The sequence below is a fragment of the Sarcophilus harrisii genome, chromosome 3 (genome assembly GCF_902635505.1).
Source record: "Sarcophilus harrisii chromosome 3, mSarHar1.11, whole genome shotgun sequence".
NCBI classification, from domain to species: domain Eukaryota; kingdom Metazoa; phylum Chordata; class Mammalia; order Dasyuromorphia; family Dasyuridae; genus Sarcophilus; species Sarcophilus harrisii.
In genome coordinates, this window is record NC_045428.1 from 437,651,689 (window position 1) to 437,670,455 (window position 18,767).

The 18,767-nt window shown below is 39.0% G+C and overlaps 2 protein-coding genes across 4 annotated transcripts in view; one reads left to right on the plus strand and one right to left on the minus strand.

The window, feature by feature from the left end:
- POLR1D (RNA polymerase I and III subunit D) overlaps positions 1-7,326 on the minus strand; it is a 52,917-nt gene extending 45,591 nt beyond the window's left edge. The window contains exon 1 of one of the 2 annotated variants that reach the window (XM_003764471.3): positions 6,028-7,326. In XM_003764471.3, coding sequence (XP_003764519.1) covers positions 6,028-6,053 — 26 coding nt within the window. In that variant the 5' untranslated portion in view covers positions 6,054-7,326. The remainder of the gene's footprint in view (positions 1-6,027) is intronic. The other variant, XM_031960754.1, reaches the window with a different exon arrangement.
- Positions 5,644-18,767, plus strand: part of LNX2 (ligand of numb-protein X 2) — a 95,332-nt gene continuing 82,208 nt past the window's right edge. The window contains exon 1 of one of the 2 annotated variants that reach the window (XM_031960752.1): positions 5,644-5,900. The gene's annotated coding sequence lies outside the window, so the exon portion shown is untranslated. Of the gene's footprint in view, positions 5,901-7,610; positions 7,745-18,767 lie in introns of those variants that run through there. The other variant, XM_031960753.1, reaches the window with a different exon arrangement.

Below are 18,767 nucleotides of genomic sequence, written 5' to 3' on the forward strand. Positions count from 1 at the left end.
TTTGCACCTTTTGTGCCAGAGCTCTGGGGCTCCCAGTTTGCTTTCTGGGCTTGGGAATGGCGTTTCACCACCTGGCCTGCTATGCCACTCTCCTGCTGAGTCAGTGTTAAGGGATCCCCTTGGTTGTTGATCTGTGCTATGGCTAAGGACCTCCTGCTGGCTTGCCTAGGCACTGTCTCTGCTAAGCTGTGTTCCCCTTTTACCAAAGTGAGAAAGATCTTCCCTGAAGTCCTTCCAAGTTATCTTAAGCTGGAAAATTGTTTCACTCCACCTTTTTTATGAGTTCTTTCATGATGGAATCCTTTTAGAGGATTAATTTAAAATTGTTTCTTATGTAAACCAGGGAGCACTTGGGCAATTTCCTGACTTTTTTTTTCGCCACCATCTCAGCTCTTCTCTCTCTCTCTCTTCTATAGATTAGAAAGATTACTTTATAATGCAAAATTTATGATATATTTGGAAGATAAGCTGGCACAGTAGAAAGAATACTGCATTTGTAATTCAAGGTTCTGAAATAAAAATCTCACCTCTCTTATATACTTCCCATGTGACTTTTGGTAATTAACTCTTTATGTGCAAAATGAATGGATTAGATTAGTCAAACTCTGAGGATTCTTCCAACTCTGTATATATGATCCTATGATGATCCCAGAATAAGGCAGGATGATTAATTTTCCCCAGTCCTGGACATCATATGAATCCGCACAGCCACAGATTGCATTAGTTATTTTGGCTGTTGCTTTGTTGAGTCATGATGAGTTTAGTGGATTGCAGTTGACAAAGATCCCCATTTTTTCCTAAAATTATTATATGTTCCCAAATCATATTACTTCTGAATTGATTTGAATGTGATTTTGTGAATTTTGTGACAAGGACTTTACATTTACCCTTATCATATTTTATCTTATTATATTTAGTTCAGTGTTTTAGATGATCCAGGTCTTTTAGAATACTAACTTTGCCCTTCACTGAAATTAGCCTTCCCTTCCAACTCTGTCACTTATAAATTTGTTAAGTATGTGACAAATGTGTTAAATATGTGAATGATAAATAATAGCACAGGACTGAGTAAAAGTCCCAAGGCAACTGCAATGGAGTCTTCCTATCTCACTGCAAGTGAATCATAAGTATCAAATCTGGGTCCAATAGTTTTACTAGTTCTAAATTCTTCAACCATATAATCTGGGACTATGTTTTGGGTGAATGTATCCACTCAGCTTTGGACCAACTGCTCTTGGGCCACATTATTCTAATTGGTCTGTCAGCCAAGATGCAAATATCAGGATATATTTCATCAACATGCATGTGCTAGTTATTTGTGCTCCTATCATAATGTGGAAGTACCTCTCTATTTCTCCGTGATTTTTCTGAGACTAATGACAGTGGCCAGCAGCTACATCTAACATTTCTTTCATGCCTGAATATGTAGTTCATCTGGACCTGTTGTCTTGAACTTGTCTCTTACTTTACTTTCTTACATATCTTGGTATTGATACTTCTTAGTCACTTTTACTCTATTCTTCCAAGTCCAAAGATCACTCTCCTTGGCAAAAGAAACAAGCAAAAGTTGAACCAACTCTACTTTCTCACTTATCTATAATCTTCATTCCATCCAGCAGCTGGGTGGCAAAGTGGATAAATAGCTAAGCCCAAAGTCAGAAAGACCTTAACATAGATCTGCCCTCAGATAGTTACTAGCTGTGTGACCCTGAGCACATCACTTCACCCTGTTTGAGTTTTATCACCTGTAAAATAAACTGGAGAAACAAAGGGTAAACCACTCTAGTATATCTGCCAAGAAAATCCTAAATAAGGTCATGAAGAGTTAGAAACTACTGAACAATAACAATAGCATCACTCTGCCAACTTAAGACATCTAGCCTTTCTTTGAGGCTACTTTTTGCCTCAACATAGCTAACAGTTTTTGTTGTTGGTTTTCTTTCCTAGCCTCAGCTCTTTCTTTGATTTGATACTCCAGCCATGATTTGTACAGGATATAATTATACTTTGCTTTACCTTGCTTTCATTTTGCACATTGGTTGACACATTGATCTCTAGGTTCTTTACTCTTCTCAAAATAAGCATTTAGTTCTGTTTCTCAAAAAATAAATAAATAAATAATTTACATATATGTATGTATTTCAGTTTTCTATCCTTCCTAGATTGACTTCTGTAGAATTTTAGTTCATGGAATCTTACCTTGATTTTCTTAAAAAACTTTAAAATCTGCTAGTTTAGCAAGATCAACTTTCAGCTCCCTTCTTCTTCCCAACTCCTACAAATTAAGAAGCCTAACCATTTTTGTTTTGTAATGTTATTATGTGTTTAATTATTTTTCTATTGTGTTGACATAGGGGCATTATATATCTTAATGTGCTCCAGTCTTTGATTATGCATTCACACACCTATTATGACCATTTGGCTAAACTCTAGCCACTGTGTATAATATATATATATGCGTATACATATATATACACATATGTTTGTGTGTACAACTATAAATAACCTTGTGCAGTTTTTCTCTTTTATTTTTTGTTTTTCTTTTGGTGAGATATTCTTAATAGTGGAATCACTGAGTTTAAGAGCATGACCAATTTGTTCTAGCTTGTTTCCCTATAGCCAGATTGCTTCCAAAAATAATTATTCAATTTACACTATCAACAGCAATGTGTAACTGAATTAGCTTCCTTAAACGGACTTTCCTTTGACTGATATGAACTATTATAGCTGGGAAAATAGATTAGAATGATGAGAGTTCATAGTTGTTTTAGTTTGCATTTAAAATTATGAGTAAAACTGAATATATCTTCAAACTTTTGTTCACTATTTGAATTTCTCATCTGTGTATTGTCTATGTATCATCTGTTCTTTGTAAATGAGTATTACTGTTAAAACTTTTTAATATATTCCATGTAAATTCTGTAAGCATCAGATATTCATCTCCTCATAATGTTTCTTTTCATCTTAGTTTTACAAATTTTCATTTAACCAAAGTTTTGTACTACATCAAATATATAAGTCTCTTCCAAAATCTTATCTTCCATGCTTCTCATGGCAAAGATTTTATTTGACATAATGGTTAGAGAACTGGATTTGGAATCAGGAAAAGAGATTCAAATCCCAACTCTGACACTCACTAATTATGTATCCATTGACAAATCATTTATTCTGTTTCTTCATCTGTAAAGAGAGCATAATAATCCTGCAAATGTACATAGAGATAATGTAAATAAAACACTTTCAAAGTCATTATAAAATTTTCAATGCTCAGCATATATTTTTAATCTATATTCTCTTGCACCTGATAATACTCCCCCCCTTTTTTTGCTGAGGCAATTGGGGTTAAGTGACTTGCCCAGGGTCACACAGCTAGGAAATATTAAGTGTTTGAGGTTGGATTTGAACTCAGGTCCTACTGATTTGAGGGCTGGCGCTCCATCCATTGTTACCATCTAGCTGTCCCTATGCCTCCTTTTTGTTTGTTCGTATCTGACTCTGTATTTTCTTGGTGCACCTTCCTCAAAATCAGTTAAATATGGCTCTTAACGTTCTAGTGTCTTTCTCCCAATTCTTATACCTCTCTCTTGCTCTATCATATTCTGCTTTATATCTTGCTGATTGTATTTGCCTTATCTCCATTAAATTGCAGACTGAGGATAGGAATTCTGTTATTCTTCCGTCTTTGCACATATTGTTAGATGACTTGCCTAAGGTCAAACAGGTAGCAAGAGAGGTAACATTTGAATTTAGACGTTTTAATTTCATAAACCCTGTTCATTTTTCATACTGTTACTTTAGTTATTGCCTTTTTTTTTTTTAAAGAGCAATTGTATTTTTCCCTCTCATGTTCTCAGATACAAAATCAAGGTGTCAAGAGTATTATTGATTTTTTTCATTTAAATAATAATTGGGACAACTGTCGAGTTATTTTCTAGTCTACTGGGACAAGTCTACATTCCTTCCAGGATACCATAAGCTCCTTGATGCATGGGTTTTTTCAGTTTGTTTTTATATCTCCAAACTCCTGCTCTATACTCAGCAAACAGTAGGCACTTAATCAGAACTATAAAAATCAGATCTACCTACTAAAACTGTTTTCTAACAAAATCTACCTAACTTGTATTATATGCCATCCTAATAACATAATGCTACCTATGAAGTTGCTGGGAGTGGAAGGAGAGAATAAGCATAATTTAATTATAATAAGCTGACAATGTTATCTCTTTGACCTTCACAACCCTGTGTGATAGGTACTACTGGTATCCTCATTTTATAGTTGAGGAAACTGAAGTAAACAGGCTAAGTAATTTTTTCAGGTTCATAAACCTAGTTAAGTTTTGAGATGGATTTGAACTCAAGTCTTGCCAACCCCAAGCTCAGCTTTCATCTATTCAGCCATAACTTGTCTTATTTAATATATGAATTGGTCATATTAACTTGCTAAGAACTCTGGAAGAAAACTAATTTTAATGCCTACTTCGTAGCAAAACCCAGCAATGTGCTTCTTTACCTTTATACCTTTTGTTTTCAGATATGGAATTTGACTGACCCATTTTTGCTTTGGCAAACTATACATATGCAAGCAAATTATAGGATGGAGGGTAGAGCCTAGCTTTGTTATAAAAACAGAATAAAGTGCAGGGCAAAACCAGTTAAGAGCAACTAGGGGCAGAGATGTGTCAGAATAGAACTAAGAATAAGATGAGGAATCAGAGAAAAGGACAATTGACCAAGAAAGGGTGAGGCTAACTTACTAACTAATTAGCTAACAATAATCTAGGGAATAAAAACCTTGAAATTTCAAATAGTATAGAACTGATTTCCTTAACAACCCAAGGTAAAGATGCAATATTTCTGACTCACAGTATGGGGATAGAGGGGTCTATAATTATCCTCAATTTATTCTGTACATCTCTTCTGGACATAGTTGCTCACATTTTATTTACTTCATTAGATGGTGTGGTTCCTGAGAATATGAACTGTCTTCGGCTTTTCTTGGTATCCCCTGTGCTTAGTCCACAGCAGACAAATGTTGACTGGGAGGGCAGTTTAAAAAGAATGAGAACGAGGGACTGGTCTGAAACTTTTACTAATTGTTCACCCGCTGAAAGGCCGCATTCCCAGGTCCTGCCTCCTCAATCCTTCATGCAACATTTTTAAAGTGACCAAATTCAACTACCTATTCTCAAGCCAGAAGTTCTTAATATTTCTGGCGTGTATCATAAATCCCCTTTGGCAGTGAAGTCCATATGCCTCTTCTCATAATGTTTTTAGATGCTTAACATAATATGCACAGGATCACAAAGGAAAACAATCACATTAACATATAATTAGCAAAATTAAATGACACACATTTAGTTTCCCCCGCACAGCTTTCCCCCCTCTCTCGCAAAGCTGTCAGAATTACTTTGCTAGGGCGTGACAAAACTTCTGTGGCCGTTTTCCGTTGTATGAAAAACGCCAGCCTAGAGGGACCCCATTTTCAGAATACTTCTATCCCAGACTCTAGCGTAGTAACACTGGAGGCGTTTAAGAGAAAACCCGGCTTTTCAATGCAATAAATGCGAACCAAGGGCAATGGGTCCCTTCCGCTGTTTTTCAACATTGATTCTTGACTATTAACCTCAGAGCTGGTCCATGTTTCTCAGTAACAATAGCCAGAGCGAGACCCACCACTTTGCCATCACTCAATATTGCTTCCAATCCCGGATTTGTTGGGGTGGGGAGGGGGGGAGGGTGAGAGGGGAAGAGGAAGGAAAGGTGGGTTGGGGGGAGGGGTCACCAGTTCTCATTTCCTCTCTCCGGCCGCCCCCGCCCCTCAAGCGCAGGGGGCTCAACCCTTTCCTTCCCTACACCAGGGTGCCGACCTTCCCTTCTCTTCGGCTCTGTCCCCAGCCCAGGTAGCTCGGCCCCTCCCCGATCGGCAGCCGATGGGCCCGGCCTGACACAGGCAGACGCCGGGGCCAGAGGCCCCTACATGCCCTCGGTCTCCCCCGGCTCAGGCCCCGCCGACGCCCAAACCGTTACCTCTCCAGTTCCTCGTCCTCTTCCATGGCGCGGCGAGGGCAGCTTCCGGGCTCCTCAGGTGGCGAGGGCGGCCCCGGGGGTGAGCCCCATATCTCGGTCCCGGCGGGTTGAGCAGGAAGGAGGGAGGAGCCAGAGGAGGAGCCGCGGCGGCGCGGCGCGGCGAGGACCGGGCCGAGGGGCGGCGCCTCCCGGCGGCTCGGGCACAGCTCCCCTCCCCCCCGCCCCAGCGAGCGGCCGCCTCTCACCTGGAGGGGCCTTGGCCTTTTCACCTGACAGGATCTTCCTTCTCTTCTGGACAGTTCTTTTCACCTGACAAGCCCTCCAGTCTTACTTGGCGGGATCCCCGCCTTTACTTAGAAGAGTCCTCTCACCTCACCTGGCGGTGCCCTGCCCCCCCCAACCCTTCGGGAGTGGTCTTCTCCCCTCACCTGTCCGGGCCTTTCCCCCTCCTCAATTGGCAGGGTTCGTTACTACCCCCATTCCCAGCAGGTGGGACCTTCTCAGCCGGGTACCTTAGAGGTTACATTCAGCTCCGACTCCCCACAAAGCACCTTTCTCGGAATAGGCGAGCGTCCCCTCCCCCAACCCGACCCAACAGACACTACGCGCCCCGGACCGTGGGCCTCCCTTGCCCGCGCCCGTAGCCCGCGTGGGGAGTCCTGCCGAAGCTCCTCTCCGAAATCCACGCGGGAAGCGGGGGTGGCAACCTCGGCTCACTTTGTCAATTGCATGAGGGAGTAAAGGGAATTCGAACAGGGGCTTCCTTGGGGGATCCAGTTCCTGTCTTGAGGCTCAGCTGGCGCAAACGGACGGGTCTGATTTAAACGTGGCAGAAACGAGATCCGCCTCATCCTTGAGAAACCTTGTCTTTCCCTCATTTGCACTCTCTTATCCTTGATCCAAATAGTTTTTCTTCTTTTGGGAATTCCTTCTCTTTCGGATACCAGGAATCCCACACCCTGCATCTCTCCTCTTTTCAGTACTGTTTCCTTTACTCTACCATCCCTTTTCTCTCCCTCAGGTGTTCTTTCTTAGTCATTTCCACCTCCGCCCCCTTTGCTCCTTTCCCTGCTCCAGTTTGTCTTCTCCCATCATTGCCACATTTCCCCAAACCTTTCCCCACTGGTTTTCCTCCCCCTCATACATGTGACTCTTCCTCTCCCCCAGCTGTTCCACTCCCCAGCGGGGGGTGAGCCCTGGGGAACCCTTCTAGCCAGTCTTCGGCAGGGAAATCAGGCAAGTGAGGGAGACAGCCCCGGCCAAGGAGCCGGAGGGTGGGGAGGGGCGAATTGAGGGAGCAACGGGGCGGGGCTGACTCACTCTAACTAGGCTGGCTCTGCTTGGTTCCCGCCCCGCCCTCTATGCTCTTCGATTGGTCAAGCCTCTCTACGCCCCACCCTCTCCCCGACCTGGGCCGCGTCGGATTGGCTGGAACGTGTGTCGGGTTGGGCACTTCGGTCGCGGGCGCTAGCCCCCGGGATGAGAGCCATCAGGAGTGGTTGAGGCGTAAGTGAAGTCTTGGCCGGAGTTTGCCTCTTGCCAGGAATCCCGCGGCGGAGGCGGCGGCGGCGGCGGCGGCGGCGGCGGCGGCGGCTCCGGCTGCTCTTGGTGGGGCGGAGCGGGATCACGTCTCTCCCCGCCTCAGCCGGCGTGGGCGGACGAAGGGACCCAGGCTCTTGGAGCCCAGAGCGGCGGTGGGGCAGCCCTCAATTCCCGGGTAAGTAACTTTGGTCTGTGCCTCCCGTTTGCGTTCTCGTCGTAGCCTCCGAGGCGGCAGCGTCCGTCCGCCTGCCTGCGAACGGGGCTCAGGTGCCAGCGCCCGGGGAGGAGCAGCCCCTCACCAGGCACCGCGCCCTCGCCCTCCTGGTTGGCGGCTCTCCCTCCGAGGGCAGTGGAGGAGGGAGCCTAGAGGACGGTGTTCTCGGGCTCTGCTCGGGACCCGGGCGCGGGGTGGGTGTGGGGCGGGCACATCTGGCTGCGGGGGGGACGCCTTCGCTGCCTGCTGCGCCCGGCGGGCGCTCCGGGGAAGTCAGGAGCAGGAGAGGCAGACCCACTGACGGCTTCTCGAACCCGCCTCGCCGGGACCGTGCTGCTGAAGCCCGAGGTCGTGCTACGGTACTGGCCGGGAAACGCGCCCTTGCTTTTCTTCGGGCTGTCGGAGCCCTCCTGCTGATTTCTCCCGGGAAGGGTAAAGGCAGGTGGCCCCTCCTTCTGCCTCCTCCTACCCTCACCTGTTGCCTGTTTTCACCTCCCCCCCGGCAAGCGGTGAGGATGGAGGAGCGTGTCCGGAAGCCTTCGTGGGCAGACACGGCCGGTTCCGAAATCGGCGCACACCAAGCCGTCTTTTCAGGAAGCAACTCTTTTTTCCAAACCTTGAATGTCCTAGGCAGACTACACAGTCGCTTATCCTGTTGAGAGTGAAGACTGAAAGGCAGCGAGCGGAGAGCTGGTCGTTGGGACTACGCTTCGTATGCAATCGCCTGCGTGATCTCGGGCCAAGCTCTTGGTCGTGTTGCTTCAGGTAGCCCCTGACTTGTGCGGGCACGGAGGGCTTTCAGGTTCTTCGCTGGTAGAAGCTCCCTCCTCTGGGAGTACTTCAGGACACATAACTGACTATAAATTGCAGAGGTGGTGCTGATTTGCCCGGACCGAGGCGTGATCTGAGAATAAGCTCTCTGTTCTAACGAACTCGCCGGTCCTGTAGCTATCTTTACAATGAAGATTGTTCTGATTTTGTCACGTTAGTAGGTGCTTAATAAATGTTTGTTGGATTTAGTTGCATGTTAGTGCTCCGGTTTATACTGTTTTGAATACAAGTAATCTGTTCTTTCAGCAGCAACTTTTCAGTATCTGCATTTTTGAAAGTAAGGCTACTTGAAGAGCTTGTTTTTTTAAAAAATAGAAAAATCACGTAAGTCTGAAAGTCCGTGGAGTGAAAGTCAGTGCAGAAGGAAGAAACAATTATAGTTCCTGTTAGCTGATGCTGCGTTAAAATAGTGAATATCATCCTCAGAATTCATAGGTGCAGTCTTCCTAACTCTCCACAGGATCTAAAAGGTTACTGTTGGAAGGGACTTGGAAATCATGTAAATCAGTGCTTTTATTTTACAGTTGAGGAAGCTAAAGCCTAAATAGGCAAGAGGATCAGTCTTACACATGACCTGGGTTTTGAACTTTGGTGCTCTTACTCCAAGTTTAGCTCTTTCCCTGAACCATTTTCATATGCTCTTAGTCAGGGAAAGTGGTGGGAAAAGGAAAGGGGATGATCTAACTTCATACCTTCTCTAGTATGACAGTACTGTGAAACTTGAGCTTTTTTCTCCACACAAATATATCTTGTCTCTCTTTTACCACCACCACCCCTTTTTTTTTTTTAAAGAAGAGTGAATTGTGACTATATTCTCATAAGTTAAACACAAAGCTAGATTTTACTAGTAGCATAATGAATAGCAGGTAATGAGCATATGAAAATGATAGAAAATGTGCTTTGCAAGGCATAACTTCTTTCAGACATATCAAGTGTCTACTGTATTTTGGTCACACTATTAGTGGAGATGGAAAAAGAGGTTCTATTCCTTTTTTTTGTCTCTTGTGAACGGGTTAAATCTTGAATAACAGTTTTGCCATTTTAGTTCATCTGAGATACACAGACCTTTTTATGAGTGAAATGTAGGTCAAATCTGAACCAATGTAAAATAATACCAGTTGCAATCTAAATCCCTTAGAATTGAGTTTATAAACCCCACCGATACTATTTTCCTTTAGTGGAATAGATTCTATTTATTCCTCTTTAGTGAATTTCAAGTTGAATGCTTGGATTTTTAGTTTTTGTTTTTTAATGCATATTCTGATAAACTTTAACGATACAGCAGCAAAGTAAAATAGATTAGAAGAGAGTTACTATAAATCCAATTTATCTAGAATAATTGGAGTGGGGTCAGAGTTCTGTTTTGTGAGTGGAAAGAATATTTCCTCTCCTAAGTGTATGATAAGTGACAAGTTGATTTCCTTCCCTAAATATCAATCTATTCATTTGTAAAGTAGAATGGCATCAATATACTGTGTTTGTGTGTGTGTGTGTGTGTGTGTGTGTGAGAATAAAGAATCTTTTAAACAAAGTATATTATATAAATGCATGTATTGAAAATGGGCTCCTTTTCTGCAGCTTGTAGGCTTAAAGAATTCCTAGAGGATTGAGAGGTTAAGCCTCAGGTCACAAACAAATCATTATGGGTCACAAGTGACATTTGAACCCAGGTCTTCTTAGCTTCCTGGCCTGCTCTCCATGCTACCTCTACCAGTTTTCAGATAATTTTATAATGAAAATTTATAAGATATTTACTTTATATTCTTCACATGACCTTAGTATTCTCTAAACTATATTATTACTCTTGGGACTGTCTTTATTTTACATATAGGAAGCCTAAGCTTCAAGAAGTTAGCTTCCTATGTCATGTTCCTATGTCATGTAGCTAATTGGTATCAGAACCAGATTCAGGTCTCTCCTAACTCCTAGTCCTTGTCTTTACAAAATTTACAATAAATTATACAGTAATAAAACTAAATGTTTATTTAATGATTTAAACACTTGGTATGAAATACTATGACTATAAATATCTGGGATTGGGCTATATTTGTACTTTTCTAATTATCTGTAATTTAAAATAAATCTCTGATGTCATCTTTTTGTTTATTTGCTTCATTTTCTCATTAAAGTTCAAATTAATGGAGGAAAAACTATTTTTAAGCTTTCAGTTGGTTTCCATTTTGAATAAATGGGAGTGTTCTGAAGTAGCCTAATGATTTGGTCTCATGTGGATTTTGTTTCCAGAATTCCCTTATTAGTTCAGTCTTTGAAGTCTTGATAAGAATTCTTGAAAGAGGTATAGTGAGTGATTATGTACCCTGATTATGTACTGTCTATTATTATAGGCAGGGTTTAATTAAATAAAATTTACACATCTTTAATTACACATCCTTAATTACTTTTGCCAAATTTCACAGAAACTGGACTTTTGATGCTTATGATGAGAGTGGGAGAATTTTATGGAGGAAAAAAGAAATCTTTCATTCAAAAGAGGGAGAAAGATAGGAAAGAGAAATAGAGTATGTGAGGAGAAAATATGCAAGTAAGTAGAGCATATAATACAAGCATATCATAATATTTCAACTGATCCATGAACTCTGTGGTAGTTACTATTTTTCAGTACTGCATAAACCCGCCCATTCATCATACCCTCTTGACATGTGTAATGCTTATCCATGTCCTTCTGTAAATCCTTGGAAGGTTGTTCATCCAGCATGCTTGGGTCCAGGACTTTTCCCTAAATCTTTTGCCAGTGCAAAAGAGGCATATTGAAGCTCTCCAGCAGTTGGTTATGCTTTTCTTTGACCACATAACCAGACACACTTTATTTACTGGTCATTGTCTAATGATTCTACAACTTGTTTGCTTCTTTTGGTAAGGTTCAGTAGACGGCCTTTGTCCATCATGAGTCTCCATTTCCCTTAAGCTAATCTGCAAATTTACTTCTTTGGAGACTGATAACTCTGTGACTTGTAGTTATAATACATCACACCAGGAGAATATTATGTGAAAAAGAAGAGCTTTGCTTTAAAGAGAAGCTGAGGATGATTAAATATGCTGCACAGTTTTCTTCATTCTCACCAGATCAACTCTTCCTTTTCAGTTTTAGGCTTGACTCGGGGTTTGCACTCTCTCCCCCAAGAGATAGAGTGTTTCTGGAGTTTGTTTCTCCACCTTCCTCTCTTGGTGTAGACAACAGATATTCTCTCCTCACTTGACTTTTCCTTCATGGATGATACTTTGCAGATAGTCAGTACTCATTAAATGCTTTTCATTTATTCCTATTCCTTCACAAAAGTTTGTAGAGACAAAATGTTTTGAAGAGATTATGGAAATCAGATCTGCCTCACTCCTAATTGGTGGCAGGTGATCTGATGAACATAGTACTGCCTTATCCCCTTACCTACTGGCACTATTTTCCTCCTTTCCCATTTTTGAGAAGGCTAGGTATCATCAATTAGTTGTAATGGCCTTATCTCTGAATAAGCTCTCGAATGGACCATGTCTATATAATACTTCAATAAATGTTTTGGAAGCGGTAGTATACAGTGAAATTTAAGTTACTCTGGTCATTGAAATACTAAACCAGTAGAAATTAATTACAAAAATATCTTTCAAAGCTATGTGAAGAGGTAGAAAAAATGGCAAGCAATTAAACACATATAAGATAATGCATTTTAAGGGAAGGGGAAAATCTAATTTAAATTACATTTAAAGTAATAGGCATTTAGCTGTTTTTTTTAGGACTCCCAAAAATAATCTGGGAGCTATGTAACAGACTATTCCTTGAAAACATTGACAAAATATTCTGCCCATCTAGATATTCTTTCTACATTGGAAAAATATTGGCAGGCCTTTATATATCAGCCTGCCTTTATATAAACCCTGGCGTGTCTAGAAGTGGAATATAGATAGATTGGAATATTCTCTGCTAATCCAGAAGTTTGAGTGATTTGTAGAAAGTATAGTACAGAGACCTCACATTGTTCAAACTTGATTGTTTGACCTTTTGCATTTATTTCACAATGACTTAAGAAGGTGTTGATTTTATTGGGGGTGGGGTGGGGAAGGGTATATAAGTAAATGTATCCAGATTTTATACACCTTGATCTTAAATTGTTGAATTTGCCATAGAACAGAACTACATACTTCATTAATGCCATTTTAAATAGATTTTAGTTTTAGTGCAATTTTGATAGTAACTACTGATTATGAAAGAACTTTAGAAAGAAAAGACTATCAGATAAAACAAGCATTTAGATTTACTTTGAATAAATACAATTTTATTTAACAATGTTAATTTTATAATTAGGCCTACCCTTTGTTTTAAAATAGAAATATATATTTAAAATAAAACATAAAAAATAACAAATATATATATAATTTATATAAATAGAAAATAGGAAAATATAAATTTTAAGTGTACCTTTGACAAAGGTACCAAAGTGTTTTGCTTTTTCCTTCTCCGTCTCATACATGAAGAAATTCACAAACAAGGTTAGTAACTTGCCTAGAGTCGCACAAAAATTTGGATTTGAACTCGGGAAGATGGGTATTCACTCCTTAAAGTGTTGGCATTCTATCCACTTTGCCATCTACCTGGCTGTGGTTCTGTTGAATAGTGTAATTTTTCCGAACCACTCAATCAGTATTTTACTTTTACTTTACATTTACTTTAGCTATGATGATTTTGCTTGTGTACATAGAGAAGATAAGATGACTATCTAACTAGTGTTTTAAAAAACAACCCTCCCCCCCCAAAACAAAACACTTTAACATTCTATTAGCATTCTCTGAGTTTTAATTTTATTGGGAGGAAGCTATATGACATAAGATTATAATTTGAAAAATTGTATTGGAATAATTTACTCTGATTTTTTTTTTTTTTTGTAAGCACAGCTCATCAAAATGTTCACACCTGTTAAGAAATGATAGTTTAAGGGATGTTTGGAATAAGCCCTCAAATTTTTTTTTTAAGGTCAGTGTAGTGTTTTTTTTTTGTTTTTTTTTTTTGTTTTTTTTGGAAATTTTAGAAATTTGGAATAAGATCTATCATTGGACCATGGATAGTGGTAACTTAGTGAACAAACCTTGTTGAAACCTGAAGTAGTATTAAAAATGAGGGTGATAATATCTTATGGGGCTGGGAAGTCGTTATAAACCTTAAAGAGCTATATAAATAAGTTGGTTTTGTCATGGTTATAATATCTTGTGTGGCATGGAAATATTGTGCATTTGGGACATTGATTCAACAGTTTTATATTTCTGATCATCTGAGGAAGTAGTTTTTCAGAGATACTGGTATTTCACAGACCAGGTTTTGAGAATTATTTCTTTCTGCTGATGAGGTGATGAAGCTCACACTTTTAACATTTGTTGAATTTATGGAAAAAAATTAACGGATGTTCTTTTGAACAGCAGAAATATATTTATAAACCTAAGCCTTAACACGGTTAAGTTATTTTCAACATATATCCTGGGCAATATTCACCCTGAATTTTGTAGGTTTTATTTTATTTCTATCCATCTGATATTAACACAAGCAAGATTGTTGTAACCAAAATAAAATGTACCAGAAAATGCAAAAAATTAGTCAAGATAGCAGGAGTCATTTGATAAATAAACTATATTTTAATTTAAATTATACCATTAGGTGACAATGTTATGTATAAAAAATGTGATACTGGAGCACAGCTTCATGTAACTATACTTTATATCTCTATGATTTCTCATTAAGAGGAATTGTAATGAAAACAAAGTAATTAGAATTTTGAATTAGTACCACTACATGAAATGAAGTCAGGTTGACCGATAAATTTTATGGAAGATACTACATATTTGAGATGTAAAATGAGATTATTATTTCCAGATTACTTATTAAATGAAATGCATACAGTATAGCCAAGTTTTTGTGACACTTAGACCAAAAATTAAAGAATCTTAAATTCTATCATTTCCAATATTCTCTCCCTCTCAATATCTGCCTTATTGTTTACCCATTGGCATAATGTATTGGATAGTTCTAGAGTTAGGAAACAAATCCCAAATGTTTATTAGATCTGTGACTATAAGGAAATTGTTTAGCCTTTCTCAGAGGCTCAGCCCCAGTTTGTCTAGTGACAAAATGGACATAAAAACTGTAATATCTATTTCATAAGGAAGTCAAATGAACTGATGTATAACCAGAAAGTATATTGTAGAAATGTCAGCTTTAATTTTTATGAGTAAATCGTATGTGAAGGAAAAATTTGGAAAGCAATGCTTGGTTTATTATAAAGTTCTAATACAAAAATTTTAAGAATTGAGGAATTTTTGTTGAGTTACAGAAATTCATTAGAAAGTAGAAATTGAGAAGTCTGAAATTGAATTGCCTTTCAAATAAGAGGGAGGAGCTAAAATGTATCTCTGAAAACTAGCAAGAGAAGTGAAAACGAGGTACAAATTTTGGTAATGTTAAGAAATGTGAAATAGTTGAAGTTTGAATCCAATGGAATATTATTGATAACTGAAATATTGTACTTTATAATTTATAGGATATCCCGTCTCTTAGATTTTAACTATTAGTTCACCATAATAAGTTAAAAAAAAAAAAACTCATAATTTTCTGAGTATTTAAAAGCCCTTGGAGTGTTATAGAATCTTAATATTAGAAGGGACCTTTAGATCTTGCCTATTCCTTTTTTGAGGAAAAAACAGCCCTTTTGGTCCCTACCTTTTGAATTCCTACTTATTCTTTGCAGCCCAATTTGAAGTCTACTTCCAGAAAATCTCCAATTTCCCCCACTCCTTGTCTATGAATGATTCCCTGTGGTCCTCGGGTAACACTTTCATTATAATGTTCTCATACATTCATCATGTTCTATTGGAAATTTAAATGATCTGAGTTCTGTGTATTTCTCCTTGATATGTGACAACCTTCTTGAAGCTGTGGACCATTTCTGATCTAAAATTTGTATTTTCTCTAATATGTCACACAATGCTGTGTATGCAAAATATGTTTTATATTTGTCATGTAGTTTTCCTACTATAAAAAATGTAATGTGGTTAGATGGGGAGAGAGATGGAAAGATACCAAAATGTGGTATGTTTTACTTATGTCACAGCAAAACCATGAGTGCTGTGGAAAAGATAAATGATTTCCCAGTGCAGTCACCCTGATTTTCAGCAAGTGCTGATCCTGGAATACATGTTCACTCATCATGGATTTGGAACTGGAAAAGACTTCAAAGGTTATATAGTTCAGCCCCATCATTTTGCAGATAAGGAAGTTACTACATAGAGTAGTAACTTTCCAAAGTTATACAAGTAGTAAGTGGCAAAGCTAAGGAGTTTTCTTCAAGACATTGGCCTTATATTAATTTTAAAATTACATATTTTAAAAAGTATTCAAAGTCTATTTTTGTCTCCCACTTACCTATTTTACCCTCCAAATGAGGAATACCCCCCCCAAAAAAAACCAACTTTGTAACAAATATACATGGTCAAACTAAACTAATTCCTACACTGATCTAGACCAAAATATGCCTCAATCTGTACTCTTAGAGTCAGATTGCCTCTCTTGACACAGAAAATTGCATGTTACATCATGGGTTCTGTGGACTTGTGGTTGGTTGTTGTGAGTTTGTCTTTAAAAGTTTTTATCCTCTTAACCTGATGTATATTTTACAACATATTTTTTCACAGTATTGTCTTTTTTCTACTTTGACTGTCAATCCATACACTGATGAGCTTAGTTTGTATTTAGGCAGAGACCTCTACATGGTGTATGGATGCAGGATGCAGGAGCTTATATCACTTTGTAGTCAGAATTAAATGGTTCCTGGATATTTTGTTTATAATTATATCAATTATAAGCAAGTCATACCACCATACATATTGGGTAGCCCCTTGTAGTTATACCTTATGTAAACCTTAGTCACCTCAGCTTTTTCATCTAAATATTTAGTCAGTCAATCAGTAAACATTTATTATGTGCCAGACAACCCTGACTAGCATCAGCATAACCCCCCCCCCCCCAAAAGCTTCCTCAACGAGCCATTCAGCATCTCTTTAAAGGCCTATGATGAGGATGTTATTAGTCCATTTACAGACAGCTCTAATTATTAGGAAATTCTTACAACTTTTGAGCCAATATTTTTTTTTTTTAACTTATATAGTTAGGTGACACAGTGCATCAATCACCAGGCCTGTAGTTAGGAAGACCTAAGTTCACATCTGGCTTCAGACACTAGCTGTGTGACGGTGGGCAATTCACTTAATCTGGTTTGTCTGAATTCTTCTTCTGTCAAATGAAATTGGAGTCATGGTGGACTACTCTGATATCTTTAACAAAAAAATTTCCAAAAAAATGTCATCACCAAGAGTGATGTGTATATATATATATTATTTATATATATGTGTGTGTGTGTGTGTGTGTGTGATATATATATATATAGTAACCACAGCTGAAACAACCAGAGGAAAAACCATCCATTGACTCTTCTCACCTTGGATTATCTTTACCATGAACATACATACAGCTACTCCCATTTCACCCCTGCCCTTTTTTAGAACATAATTATGTATTTCCTGAGTGTTTCAGGTCCTTGTTTCCTTTTACCTATATGGTGCATGCTTGTCAGGGCCCCACATCATCTTTGCCAGCTTTTCTGGATATGCCCCAAATATCAAAATTCTTCCTAAAATATAACTTTCAGAACTAAATGTAATCTTATGCATTTTGTTGATAAAACAATCTTCTGTTAACTTATTGAACAATTATTAAACAATTTACTCTATCAGAGAATTTGTTGTGGATATAATGAATGTAGAAAGTACAAACTGAGAAAAAAGTTTAATCAACATCAGAATTTTTGCCAAAGCAAAACTGTTTGAATATAATGAATATGGAATGGGCTTTCCTCTAGTACATCTTACTCAATATCAGATGATACTTCAGTAAAACTTTTTGAATGGCTAAGCTTTGTGAAGATAATAAATGTGAGAATTCTACGCATAATATACAGTGAAGTGTAGATGATTAAATTAAAGGGAAATCCTATATATTAAAAGATCCTCATCTAGTTTCTCCTACAGATTGCTCTAAACCAATTGGTGTGGTTTTACTTATCCCAAGATTTTCTGTGAAAAAGGATTGTCTTTTTAATATCATTATTCCTCTACCAACTTAAAAAAAAATGCACATAGAATTTCAATAGAATAATGAACTACCAATACCCAAAATCTTCCTTTTCATTGTTAGAGCAATACCTACTCTGCTTCTTAGGTAGTCTTAGAGAGTTGCCTAGGGCGTTGAGAGGTTAAATGATTTGTTCAGGATCACACAGCTCGCATTTGTGCTTGGACTTAGTTGTTCATTCTCAGGTTGGCTCTGTCTACATTCTATTTCTATAGTGTTTTATTTAAAGAGGCCTCTGATTTCTGACCCTGGATATGAGATGAAACCTCAATTGTTTTAATGTGCATTTTCCTACTAATGATTTGGAGCTTTTTTTTTTTTTTTTGGTAGGACAATTGTTAGCTTGGATTTATTTTCTTGAAAACTACCTCTTGAACGAGATGAGGTGAGATCTTTCAAGACAGTTGTGAAAATTGAGTAAGGCTTCATATATTTCAGAGTTGGAGTAGGCCTGAAGGACTTTAGGCATCAAGTCAAGGGCATACTTAAGTCCCCTCCCTGCTATCCCCTAAGGGCATACTTAAGTCCCCTTGTTATCCTCCTATGATATCAGTGTCTTTCCGTTTAGGTCATATATGGGCAACTATGTACTTATTGGTCAAGTTCAATTTCTTGGGTAGTTCCTTTGTTTAGAATGTAAGATCCTCAGCCAATAAGGATGAGGGTCAGTGGTGGGAGGGGGTATTTGCGTTAGGGATAAAAAGTGTTGACCCTGCCCCCTATGGGGCTTCCTCCCTTCCATTGTCTGCTGCACAGGTGGGAGGCCGATTCTGCGGAGATCATATAATAAACTGCTTTACTTCTAGATATCTCTCCAGCTTTTTATTAAATGCTGTCTGAACCACACACTCTTCATATCCTTTGACCATTTATCAATGTGGACCTGTGTGTATCTTATTCTTAGTAAATTGTATCATTTTCCATTATGTCTTTTTATCCAGAAACTACTGTAAAGATTCTTTTCATATAAACCTG